This window comes from Punica granatum, chromosome 3 (genome assembly GCF_007655135.1).
Source record: "Punica granatum isolate Tunisia-2019 chromosome 3, ASM765513v2, whole genome shotgun sequence".
Classification (NCBI taxonomy): domain Eukaryota; kingdom Viridiplantae; phylum Streptophyta; class Magnoliopsida; order Myrtales; family Lythraceae; genus Punica; species Punica granatum.
In genome coordinates this window covers 111685-125057 of record NC_045129.1, presented here as the reverse complement: position 1 = coordinate 125057, position 13373 = coordinate 111685, and the positions used below count along the sequence as shown (strand labels likewise).

Sequence of the window (13373 nt, the reverse complement as noted above, 5' to 3'; positions counted from 1 at the left end):
GGGAAGAAAGAAAGCGAAACCAGCCAGCAACTCGCAAGAGAGAAGAAAGGGAAGAGAAAACCGGACGGCCGCTCGCTCACTCGCACGTCACACACTACAAGAAGCAAAGAAGCAAGAAGAAGCAGCAATTTTAGCGAGAAGAAGAAGAAGAAGAAGAAGAAGAAGCAAGAGTCGTGCTTGATTGAAGTTAAAAAAAAAAAAAGAAGAAAAAGTACGGGGGTTTCTCTGGTTGGTTGGTAATGCTGAATTACTTACGCAGTTGTTTGTTATGTGTCTTTCTTTTTCGATGTTTAACGATGGGTTATGTGGGTCTGATGACTCTGATCTGAAGGTGTTCCTTCTCTTCCTTCCTCCTTTCCTTTCCTTTCCTTTCCTTTCCTTTCCTTTCCTGTATAATATATTATTATTATTATTATTATTATTATTATTATGTATAGAGAAATTGGATGTGTATATATATACACATAAAGAAAGGGTCTCACTCTCGGTCCACTTTTTTGTTTTGTTTTTGTTTTTGGATTGGATGGGGCTTTTCTTGTTTTTCTATTATCACAATTTTCTCTCATTTGCTTGCAATCAAGTTCAACCCTCCCTCCCCGCATTTTAATTTATCCTCTTCTCTCAATTCTCATCTCATCTCATCTCTTCTTTCCTCTCCCTTCTTCATAGCTTTGAGTTGAGTCATATGAGTGTGTAGATTAGAAGAAGAACAAAGCAAAAAGAAAGAGAAACTGCACTGCACAAAAGAAAACTGATCACTGTTTATTCGTTTCATCTCTCTCTCTCTCTCTCTCTCTCTCCATCTCTTCATGCATTTCTTTCTTTCCCTTCAACTCTTCCTTCCTTCCGGCTCATCTTAGTATTCCTCTATATAGGTAGAGAGAGATTGATATATATATATATATATATATATGATATATATTGTTATTTATATATAACAGTTAAATAGTAACCTTCAGTCCAGTCCAGTCCAGTCCAGATCCCCAAGCGTAGCCATTCCCGGCCCCATCTTCCCCTGCTTTTCCTAATTCATTTGTTCTCTCTGTCTCTGTATTATCCCATTCCCCTCCTCCCCAGCCCCCGCTTCCTTCCTCTCTATGTCTGCAATATGGAGATGGAAGAAGCTGAAAAGCTTCGCTGCCCCGAGCTGCCGGCAGTTATCATCGGGCCACGGACACGGGCGGCAGCAGCAGCAGCTCCACCGGTATATGCAGGTCTCTGCCATCTCAACCCACCTGAATTACCTCCACATGGCGTCCCCCCGTCGCCGGGAATCCCTTGTCGGGGTCCAGGAGCGTTATAAGTGGGACCACGGTGGCTCCGATGATATTCACCACCACCGCAAGATTAGGGCTGAGGCCAACTGCCCTCGCTGCTCCAAATCCATGGATCTCCTCTTCTCCCATCGTCACTTCCCTCCGCATCTCGATCCCACCACCGCCAAGACCAACCTCCCCAAGGCCGCCGCATCCGGCGGCTACCAGGCTATCAATCTCTGCCCCAATTGCAAGACTGCCTATTACTTCCACCCCTTCCGTACTGCTCCTCTTCAGGGCAGCTTTGTCGAGATTGGGAGGGTCGTTAGCCCCAAGGATGATAATAAGAAGAGTAAGGTCAGTGGCACGGCCACCCACAAGAATTCTCCTAATAATGGCTCTTCTCCTTGTCCTCCTCCTTCTGCTGCTGCTGCTGCTGGAGAAGGTGATGACAACAGTAACTACCGTGATTATGTCAATAATAGGTTGAGAGTGTCCTTCTGGGAGACTCTCCGGTCCTATGGCAGCGGGGACCCACCTGAGCACTGGCCCCCCCCTGCTGGTCCGCCTTCTGGAAATGGGCTGGCCGTGCACACCCCGCCTGGTCCGCCATTTGCCCCGGGGGTCAATGTGATCAGGGCTGCAGGAGGACCTGGTGGGGGCGGCTCCCCTGGTGGCAATGGAGGTGCCGGAGGTAATGGTGGGGATAAAAATGGATGGGGCGGGGCTAACTTGGGCAAGGATTTTCCTACGCCGAAGGAGATTTGCAAGGGCCTCGATAACTTCGTCATCGGCCAAGAAAGAGCTAAAAAGGTTTCATATTTTTCCATTCCTTTGCTGATTCATATTTTACTGTTGCATTTAATGCGCAGCTATGTCGTCTGAGGTGATGAGATTACTGATTAAAGTCACAGCTTTTGCATTGTTGCCAACTTTCACATATGAAACTAGTAATTCAACTGCACGCCCAGGTTTCATTGTAGTCTAAAATTCTTTATACTCATAACACTATAGAATTGAGGATGTAGATTGTTTATTTCTATTTTCCAAGTGCTGCATGAGTCTTGAATTCTCTGTCTTTTTAATTTTTTATAAGTAGTCTCGTTTCCTCTTAAACTTACCTGCGGATGCCGAATGGCCTCTGCATTCTTTGCAGGTACTCTCTGTGGCTGTTTATAATCACTATAAACGAATATACCATGCCTCGTTGCAGAAAGGGTGAGCTCCGCAGTGGCCTCCATTTTACCTGTAATAGTGAAGTAGGGGTTGAATCGTAATCATGCTTATGCTACCTATAGATTCTTTCATTTAATGGGATTAACCTGGCAATAAGATGATATATCGTAATTTATTCTGAAAACATGGGCAGAACTTTGGCTTAAATTCTTCTGCCAATCTTCACTCTCTGTCATCATGCTCAAAATCACAATGATGCTGGGCTTCTCAGGGATAATTTAACTTGGTAAATGGCATCAGCACCATCTGCCTCTAATCTTTAATCTCCGGTGAATGACTATGTCCAAATTATTCAGCAACAAAAGAAAAAGAAGAAATTATACAAAAAGAGCAAACGTCATATATCATTTACTTTTCACGTTGCTTGTTTAAGATAATGAGACAAGTCTCCCTATAAAAGGGAAAAATGAGATTTGAAGCGTTAGATGTTTGTTGCATTTTTAGTTACTTTATTTCTATATCATCTTCTGTTATATATTTCAACAGAGATTCTTCATACTAGGTCAGGAGCAGAATCAGGAGCTGCCGGATCAATAGATGATGATGACAATGTGGAGCTAGAGAAAAGCAATGTTCTTTTGATGGGACCCACTGGCTCAGGTACAATCACTGAGTATTGTAATCCCTACATATGCATTGGACTAGATTATAAGTTGTCTTTTATGTTGTTTGTATCTTGGGAGTCTACCTTTGCATTGCCCTTCTAACTGAACTACTAAAAAATAGGGAAGACATTACTGGCAAAAACACTCGCTCGCTTTGTGAATGTGCCTTTTGTGATTGCTGATGCCACAAGTTTGACTCAGGCAAGTCCATATCTGGTTGATATATTATATTATTGGTTTCACTTCAAGGAATATCTCCAAACTGTGTCCTTTGACTGTTGTCGTCCAACTGAGACAGTCAAATTGAATCATGTTTGCAGGCTGGTTATGTTGGGGAAGATGTGGAATCAATATTGTACAAACTTCTCACAGTAAGTATATAATATGACTAGCTGCTTCAATTAGGCTTGAGAAAGGCCAAGAAGGAATCAAGGTCAAATAGTCTAGCAACGTATATAATATGACTAGCTGGGACTAGGAATTTGGCGCAATTAATTGCCAGCGATAAATTTTTAGATTTCTTATGAACTGGACAGTAAGTATGCTAATCTACCACCGCGATATGTCCAGTTCATTTTTCGCAGCTCTAAAGGTCGATTTTGTTTTTAGCTTTTGTTCATCTCTTTTCTCAGCTGCCCGTCCTGATTTCAGTAGTAATCTATCCTAACAGTAAATTCACTAAATTTTGGCCTATAGGTAGCTGAATTTAATGTACAAGCAGCTCAACAGGGGATGGTATACATTGATGAAGTTGATAAAATTACAAAGAAGGTTTGTTATAAAGTTGCTGGTCCTCTAATCTGTGTACTTCATTGTCATGAGACCCTTTCTACCTTCAACATAACACTTCTTTTGCAGGCTGAGAGTTTAAATATCAGCAGAGATGTTTCCGGTGAGGGGGTTCAACAGGCTTTACTTAAAATGCTGGAAGGAACTGTAAGTCACGTGCTTCTGCAATTCTTAGTGCTTATGATACTAGAACTTATGCCTATCAAGCATGTTATCCCATTTTTACATTGATTCATTCAGAGGATGCCTTAAATATATTAACATTATATCAAATAAAAAAGATGGACAGTCAAACTTATTTCTCGGTTCAATAGAAGCCAGGAGACTCGCCTTGAATTATGTGTTTGGTTGTTCAAAGAGCAGAATAGCGTAGAGAAATCCATATCCATGTAGCTGCCCTGGTTTGTAAGCAAATGCTTTATCGTACCCTTTCCAGGTCAAAATTTCCTGAAAACATATAAAAGTAAATTAAAGAAGGTTACTATAATGCCCTTCAAGAAACACCACACATAGTTCTCTATTGCATATCATTCTCATGAGATGTTAAATTGTTAAATCCCTGTCTGTTTCTAATATAGTCTCTCTCTCTCTCTCTCTCTCAATCTCCCCATCTTCTTGTTAAATGAGTGTCTTAGTTGCAGAATACTAATAGGATCACACCTCTTTTCCCTGTACATTTTTTCCACACAGATAGTGAATGTTCCTGAGAAAGGAGCAAGAAAGCATCCTCGAGGTGATAACATACAGGTATGCTGCTGTAAATATGGCCTTTGTTCTAGTAACTTTCTGAAAACTGTTCTCTCAATCATAAGATAGGAAGAGTAAGCAGGCAACTGTCTCTGCAGCCTATGGTCACATTTTGACATTTTAACCTGATGCAACACAAGCAGTATTTTAAATAAAGAAGAAAAACCTCACTAGTATATCAACCTTCATATATTATATGAAGAATCTCTATTGTTGATCTTGATTCTATTACTATAAATTATCATAGTGATATCTCTTCCATATGTGTGGACGGCCTGTTGGCACTGCACAAATTTTCCAAGAAAGCATGCAGGTTATGTACTGGAATTCTTCCTCGCTGTCCCTAATTTTGCTGGCCCTATGACGTTTGACAAACAAATTTGCAGATAGATACAAAAGATATTCTTTTTATATGTGGTGGAGCATTTGTTGATCTTGAAAAGACCATCTCGGAGAGGTAATGCTTATTGACAGTGCCTCTCCTTAAGAGATTTTCTTTTTGTATTTGCTTTCCATTGGGAGCTGTCCTGGTTGAGCTCTTTTATGACATACATCAGGCGACAAGATTCTTCAATTGGTTTTGGAGCACCTGTTCGCGCTAACATGAGAGCTGGTGGAGTAATAAATGCTGCAATCACCTCATCATTACTTGAATCGGTGAGGGCAGGGACTAGCTTTACTTAAAATTTTGCTGTTCCTTACCATTTTGTTTTATATATATATATATTTCCATGTGTCTTGTTATCTCTCAAGTGCAAGCTTTTTGCTTCTTCAAATATGGACTTTGAGAGTTCTCTATGCATCTTCAGGTGGAAAGTTCTGATCTCATAGCATACGGTCTCATACCAGAGTTCATTGGACGCTTTCCAATTCTTGTCAGTTTATCAGCTCTAACAGAGGATCAACTTGTTCAGGTCCACCCACCCCCCCTCCTCAATAAGTGTGGTTATTCTTGTTTTCTTTTCTTTTTTTTTTTTTGAATAAAGAGGGGTGTCCAAGCGTTGCCTGACTATTTCCCAAGGTCCACTTGAACAATCTGCAAGCCCACTGACTTGTCCTTAGGCCGTGCAAGTGGCTCAATAGGGAGTATTCTGCTGCATGGTTTCTGGGGAGACTAGAACTTGAGACTTCACCAAAGAAGTCACTCCCTTTAACTATCAGGCCAACATATTAGGTTATTCTTTTTCATTTGGCGTGAATGGGGATTACAGGTTTTTTGGAGGTTGATGCCGCATAAGATAATCAAGACAATAACTGTCACTTATCCTTCACGTGGCTCTTCACTGAAGCAAGTTGCCATTTCTGTTTGCCATACAGGTCCTCACAGAACCAAAAAATGCTCTGGGGAAGCAGTACAAGAAGTTGTTTAGCATGAACAATGTAAGGTTTCACTGAAATGCACTGTGTTCATGGTGCATGGATGTGCTGGCTCGCTTAATGGAACTGCCGTCCAGAGAAGGATAACATTATGATGCTTTACTCCTTGGTTCAGGTTAAGCTACATTACACGGAGAAAGCATTGAGACTAATTGCAAAGAAAGCTATGGCAAAGAATACTGGAGCGAGGGGTCTTAGGGCCTTACTAGAAAGCATTCTGACGGAAGCCATGTTTGAGGTATGACATGAGAGATTGAGTGGTCGCTTGGCATGGGAACTGAAAAAACTTTCAATGCTGAGTATATGTCATAATTTTTTTCCCTGTGGTAAAAATCTTTCAGATCCCGGACATAAAGACAGGAAATGAAAGGGTGGACGCTGTTGTAGTGGATGAAGAATCTGTGGGCTCGGTAGATGCTCCTGGTTGTGGAGGAAAAGTCCTTCGTGGTGATGGTGCTTTTGTGCGTTACCTTGCCGAGTCCAAGTTTAAAAATTCATTGGTATCGTGCTTGTAATCAGCCAAAAGAGTTGATTGGCTATGTGTTCAATCCAATGCTTATTAAAATTCAATATTTTGCATTTTGATTCAGCCTTAATGGTATTGTCTCTTTAAATGGTGTCTGCAGGCAGCAGCAAGTCTGGATGCGAATGATGGGGAGCTGCAGGAGAGCGACCAGGGCATTGCGTCGAGGGCCATGAGCATGTGATAACCCTAAGATTAGTGCAATTGGTGTATAATTTTTTTTTTTGGGAAGATCAAAACCATAATTCGGTGTAATTATTCCCCTTAAAGGTGAAAAAGAAAAAAAAAATTTAGACTTTGTTGCTGAAAAATAAATCTGAGAGGAAAATGGGAGCGATGTGAGAAGGAATATGGTGTTGGCATTTTCTAGCGAAAACATTGCAAGCTGCAGTTTCAAGGGGATTAATTGACACAGATCTAAATTCGAATGCCATTGGAGGGTAGCTTTTTTTCTTAGACTTGCTGACACTGCCAGCTTCTCATGCTTCTTTCTTCCGCTGCTTTTTGATAATCATCACATTGCTGCACACGCCAATGGTGACCTGTGGGATGAGTAGGAAAGAGCTACTCTCTTTGAAATAAATAAACATATGTATGTCACTAGAGAGGTTAATGAAAGCTCTCATCAATAATATCAGTCACCACCAGCAGCAAGAGATAATTGCGTTGCTGCAATGCAGGCTGATAGAACGAGACTATGTGCTTCACTTAATCAAGAAACATTTCAGAGCAACAAATCTCGTTTCCAGAAAGCTGCTGCCAACAGACAAGCTTAAGAACATTCCCAAGTCCACGATGCACCGCAGATACATGAGAGAGAGAGAGAGAGAGAGAGAGAGAGAGAGAGAGAGCGAATAATACATATATAGTGATGATGATGAATGTTAAACAGATGGAGGGGACCAGGGCAGGGTAAGATTTCACTTGGTTGATCTTGGTTATTTAAACAGCGCCTGAGCTGAACAGAGGAGTCAGTCAGGCTCAGCCTCGGCCTCGTCCTCGTCCTTGTCCAAGTAATAGTGCTTGTTCACAGCTTCAACCACATTCCACACGATGTTCATCCCTTTGGGGAACACCACCAGATCCCCTCCCCCAATCTCAAACCAATCCTCTTCCTCCTGCCCATCCACCACCACATGAACCTTCACCTTCCCCTCCACCAGGTACATTGTCTCAGTGCTCTTAAACGTCCAAGGGAATTTGCTAGGTCCAGAGCTCCACCTATCATCATCGTCGTCGTCATCATACGATCATTATTGTTATTGTTATTATTTTCGTTACCAACATGAACATTCTTATATTAGCAGTAGTACGCTCACAATGACACAACAATTCCTACAAACAAATGAATGTGCAACGGACAAACCACAGCTCTTGGGATTTCAAAGTAAAGCTGAAACAAAACTTCAGCAACAACTTATGGAGATGAAGTCTGATTCTCGGTTTGGTATTTCATCTCAGCAGTCAGCTCCCGTTGGAATGAACTGGCAGTGACAGCTCCCGCTTTCTTTTCTAAATTCTACCTACCTACCAGAAAATCAATTCCCCTGCAGTCAACGAGCTAATGTTCCACTTACTTACACCTTCTATTACTACTATTATTACCAGTAGCTCCAGAAGTTAGTTTTTGACGAATTAGGGTTTCTATGGGGGATGTGGGGGTGAGAAAAGGAAACTGAGTTTTCCTTCTTGGTCCCATTGGCCGAGATAATGCATCAATCAATCAATCAAGCTTCTTCCTTTCACAAATTCTTGCAACCCACATATATGCACGTAAAAGAAGGATTCAAGAACAAACAAAGCCAAAATGCCAAATTCGCAATTTAAAGCTGTTGTAGCACATATGATATATAATACAAGTAAGATAAGAGAAGTGAAGAGAGAAGGATACGTACGTAGGCCAGGTAGAAACTCCGAGCCCCTCAAGTCGGGACTGAGGGGGACTCCGCTCTACCTTGACGCCGTGGATTTCTCTCAACGCTGAAGTTTTTTTACTTGCTGCTTCGGAATCAGAGGAAGACAGAGACTCTCCTTTCTGTCTAGGGTATTTGATGGAGATCGATGACAGAAGCAGCGACACCACTGCTACCAGTATCACTATGGCCATGGGTTGAATCTGTAAATGCATCTCCTTCGAACCCAATCAAACAACAGGAGAAGGACCCACACCAACACCAACACCAACACCAACACCAGAACCTTGCTTCTCGTTCACAGCAGCAGGGCAAGGGAGGGCATAGAATAAAATCGCAGCTCCACTCCCCCCATATAACCCTCGCTTGACTGAACAGAAAAGAACAGGTGAGACCCACTTTCAAAGTTGTAAGAGTAAACAAGCAATTATTGTCCTGCCTTTCGCAAGTTACATCAATTTCGCCACCGACTTTACACCTTTACATCAATTTCTTTCATGCTACATGAAATTGATCCTCGACTTTACACGGTTATATCAATTTAGTCCATGACTTTCCACAGTTACATCAATTAGTGCTACAGTTACATCAATTTGGTTCTTCTGTAGGGTGATTGCATCGATCTGGTTCTAATGCGACATCAATTTAGTCCCCTGCCACATCAATGTGATCCTTGCCATTAAGTATTAATGTTGACAGTGTTAAATGGTGAAAAATGTTACATCGATTTGGTCCTCGTGCTATATCAAATTAGTCCTTGATTTTTTTTTCTAATCCATATGTCTTTGTCTACTCTTATTCTTCCTCCTCTCCTTCTCATTCTTCTTCTTCTTCGGCACAAATCTAACTTATTGTGGAATGATCACTGAGGGCGACTGCTTTCAATTTGACTGATTTTGTGGCAGTGGGCGACGGGTTGACCCTAAACTTCGGAAGTTGAGGTGTCGCTTGTTAAGTTCTAGAGAGAGAAAGCTTGAAGGCTCGTTAATGGCAGATCGTCGTAGCTATGTTATTTGACCGAAATTGCTATATAATTTCATTGCTTAGATCAGTAGGATGCTACAGGATCTTACAGAACTGAATTTGGTTGAGTCGTTTGAAAAATATCGCATTCTAAAGTCGGTTGCGGACATGATGAACTAGAGGATTCGAGCCAGTTTTTAGACCTGTTTTCTCCATATTTTTCACTTCCGTTTGATTTTGAATCGTAGCCTATTGTTTGAGGTTTTCACAAACACCTAGAACACATAAATCCGAGTCTTGTGGAGATAGAAACACTCTACCGAAGTTGGCCCGAGAGGCTGTCAAGTGCTGTTCGTGCTTGTGACGCCTAACAACTTTGGGAGGCTCGCGTGACACACTCCGATCTCCATTTTTATTGATTTTTGCGCCTAAGAACTCGTATTTCAATTTCCTATTTTCAGTAATTTTCTGGAATTTTTCTAGAAATATAAGTATTTAACGTAATTTTTGACAGCCCTTAAGGTCCAGCTCTAGATCACTGGAGTTCCACAGGTTCAAGACTATGTGGCGGCCACTCTTCACTACCAGATGGCCTACCGAGTCCATAATCATGCTTTGAATCTTTCACTCTCAGGGTCTGAGGATGCCCTCATCATTTCTGTGGATTCCATGAACGCACTCACTTGCGTCCATGTTCCCAGACAGATCTCCAGAGTAGATCTTGTGAAGCTGCTCCTAGAGACCTGGGTCACCAATTATGAGCGTCTCCATCAAAACGCTCAGCTAATCCAGTCATCTGAGCTCAAGTTTAGGAAAAGACCAGATGGAAAGGTCGTGATCTCGTTTGACCACTGTTCGGTTGAGAACCTAGATCCGTCTGCTCCTCCCATGTTCCAAACAATGATAATGATGTAGCCCGCAGAAGAAGGAGTGCGAGACAACCCGAAGGTGCAGAAACAGATGCCTCTTATTCACTCTTTTAAGGGTAATGGGGTGCCAGTGTATTTCTATCGCGAACCTGGAGGAAAACACTGTTATTGGGATATCTGTGACTGTGGCGACTGTGATGTTTGCTACAGGAAAAAACGAAAAGGCCCTCCTTGTTCTAAGGAGGCTTAGAAGAAAGCAGATCCTAAGCTAGATCCAGATCCGGGTGCAAATGTTAGCTTATCGACCGTTCTAAAGAAGAATAAGGTACTACCCTTCTACAAGCCCATCCTTAAGTGGGTTAGAAAGCAGAAGTGGAAAAATCCTGAAGAAATTCGAGACTATCTCAAAGACATGGTGCCAGCTTCTATTTCTAAAAGGCTTGTCCACAAGATGGAGCAGAAAGGCGAACTGGCTGCTATTCCACAAGCAGCTCCCGCCTGCATGTTCCATCCATCCTCACCAAACTATGATGAACAGTTCCCTCAACTGAGACAGTTTACTGATGGCGACGGAAGGTATACTCATGCCTTCAAAGTCCTAAATCCAACTTCAAGAGATGAGTACGAGAGACCCAGATTTGTCACTTTTAGGGAGGTTGTTCTTAATTGGTAGTCTGAAAACGCAGTCTCACAAAATCGTGTTCTCTCGTCCATTGGGAATAAAGTGGACTCACTTATGGAAAAAGTCAGCCAGCTTGATGGCAAGGTTGACAGGCACCATCAAGAGACCCAGTCACTCCTCTGGACACTACAGAAGAGACTCAAGGAGATCCAAAACACTCATGTTGTCTCATACTTTCAGATTGATCTGGATAGAAAAGAGGAAGAGATTTGCAAACTAAAAAACCAAATTGCGATTCTCTCTGGGACTCCAGCACCATCGCCGCCAACTTCCCCAACCACAAGCCTCTTCAACTTTTTGGAGAGACCACTTGGAGAAAGAAGTAAGCCTACAAGGCTCTCACTGTTCCCTCTTTCTCAAGAGGTACAGTAGCCTAAAAAGGCTACACTTGTGGAAATATGGGAAAGGGCAAGATAGGCTACAGAGGCAGCTCGAAGACGCTAGGAGAATAAGAATGAGGTGTATGAAACTCCTCCAGGACTAGTTCTGTCTGCCTCCAAGCCTCTAACAGAAGAAAAGTAGAAGAAGAACGGAAGTGATGAAGAAGAAGATTCTCAGGGAGCTTTTATGGTTTTCCCCTAAGGAAAATCCTCTGAGCTCCTTTCTTAAGGAACAATGTGAAGAAAGTCATATGGTGGTTAAAGAAGAACCATCTGACTCAGTATCACAGGAAGAATCATCAGAAGCCTCTCCCGAGGAGTTAGAAGACTCATGGGAGACATAAGACTCTTATCCCCAATTAAAGATGATGGGAAGGGGAGATAGAGTTGATTCGGACGACGCCAGATCTGAAATGGCGGATCCACCGCAAGCGGCAGCACCAGCAGCACCAACTAGGGGAAATCTTGTCTTTACTCTAGACGATATTCCCTACTCGAAATGGCCAGACAGGCTCCAAGAGTTTTTGGCCTGTCTCACTACTAGAGCACTCACAGTACGTGACAACCATACTTTCGTATCTCGGTTTACCGGGACTTTATGAAACTGGTGGATTGGACTGGCAGACCACGAACAAGTCCAGTTCATTGTAAGTAGCCCTACAGAAGCAGTCCATATCCTGCAAGTTTATTTTGTGGGACATCCTGGAGATATCAGAGAACTCAAACGAAAAGAGTTCTTTGAAAGGAAGTGTTGTTCCTACAAAATGAAACATTTGGACTTATACTTCAAACAGATGGTACGGCTATTTTATGAGCTCGGAGAAGACATCTCCTTGAAGCATGTTTTCCTCTCCTCTATTCCTGCATCATTGGTAGGAGTAGCGGAAAGGTTACTACAGGCTAGAGGCAAAAGAGTTATTGACTGCACTGTTGGAGAAATCCAGTAGGAGATTCACGTAGCCCTCGAAGATGCCTGCATGAAGAAACAAGCCATCAAAGAAGTTCTAAAGGGAGACAAGTCAATGGAGAAGGCTTGTAAACGGCCTGAGTTGTACATCAAGTGCTGAAGTAAAGACAAAGACTGTAGCTGCCCAACCAAGAAGAATAAGCATTATAAGAAGTGGAAAATGTCGAAAGCAAGGTCTAGAAGATATTTTGGAAAGAAATGGAAGTACCTGAGGAAGAAGCGTAGGTTTGGAAAGAAGTACAAATCCTCACAGTGCTATATTTGCAATCGACCAGGCCACTTCGCCAAGAACTGTCCAAGGGCCCCAAAGCAAGGAGTAAGGCTCGTCTAGCAACTAGAAAATGCCACAGGGATCTCATTGGAAAAAGATGATGTTGAATCCATTTTCTCTCTGGATGAAGAAGTCGGGCCATCTTCTATAGCAGCTCTGGAAGTTCTTACTGACTCAGACTCTAACTTTCCAGGGTCTGACTTAGACACTTGCTACATGGCAGCAGAGGAAGCTGAAAGGATGAACTTGGTGAATTCAGTTCCTCATGTTCCACTCTCAATCTTCACATCCAAATATGCGAAACCTATCAAGGTTATTGCGTTCCTTGACACTGGAGCTGCCCATACTATCATGAACCCGGAGGTACTACCTAAAGAGTGCTGGAGGATACCAAGTATTTCAGCACTGCCTCCAGTGAGGTGTTCTCCACTCATCTCATCAGCCGACCACGCAAGATCCAGTTCTTTCCTGGATGCTATCTCATTACTAGGGTACCGGGTTCAGCCATACCCAGGAAGGATATCGTCGTTGGCTGGAATATCATCACTAAAGTGAACAAGATCAGGATGACACCAGAATGAGTCCGTTTTAAGCACTACTTTCAATTGTATGTGCAAACCCCTCGACTCTTCATGGCACAGGAAGATGAAGTCAAGCAGATCCTTAGTGAACTGGTGCAAGAGCTGAAACACCATTCTTGTGCGGACTCTGATTCGAAATTCCTTAAGAAGTGTCCTCATCCGTTATGGAAAAATGAGCGGTTCTTTGTCAAGCTGCCATTCAAGAAGAACAAGG

At 42.5% G+C, this 13373-nt stretch overlaps 2 protein-coding genes across 3 annotated transcripts; one reads left to right on the top strand and one right to left on the bottom strand.

The window, feature by feature from the left end:
- Positions 1-38: 38 nt before the first annotated feature.
- LOC116199362 (CLP protease regulatory subunit CLPX3, mitochondrial) lies at positions 39-6989 on the top strand. 2 transcript variants are annotated; one of them, XM_031529685.1, is made up of 15 exons: positions 39-2069; positions 2413-2474; positions 2995-3092; positions 3219-3298; positions 3418-3468; positions 3794-3868; positions 3956-4033; positions 4577-4633; positions 5020-5090; positions 5191-5290; positions 5443-5547; positions 5951-6013; positions 6126-6248; positions 6352-6471; positions 6637-6989. In XM_031529685.1, exons 1-15 carry the CDS (start codon positions 1098-1100, stop codon positions 6715-6717), a joined length of 2136 nt encoding a protein of 711 aa, XP_031385545.1. In that variant the 5' UTR covers positions 39-1097; the 3' UTR covers positions 6718-6989. The 2 variants fall into 2 exon arrangements, with proteins under 2 accessions (XP_031385545.1, XP_031385544.1); XM_031529684.1 differs by having other exon boundaries at positions 6352-6510.
- Positions 6990-7215: 226 nt separating this feature from the next.
- On the bottom strand, positions 7216-8848 carry LOC116199363. The gene is made up of 2 exons (XM_031529686.1): positions 8429-8848; positions 7216-7754 (listed from the first exon to the last, which is right to left on the bottom strand). The coding sequence occupies exons 1-2, from the start codon at positions 8659-8661 to the stop codon at positions 7505-7507; spliced, it is 483 nt and encodes a 160-aa protein (XP_031385546.1). The 5' UTR covers positions 8662-8848; the 3' UTR covers positions 7216-7504.
- Positions 8849-13373: the final 4525 nt, after the last annotated feature.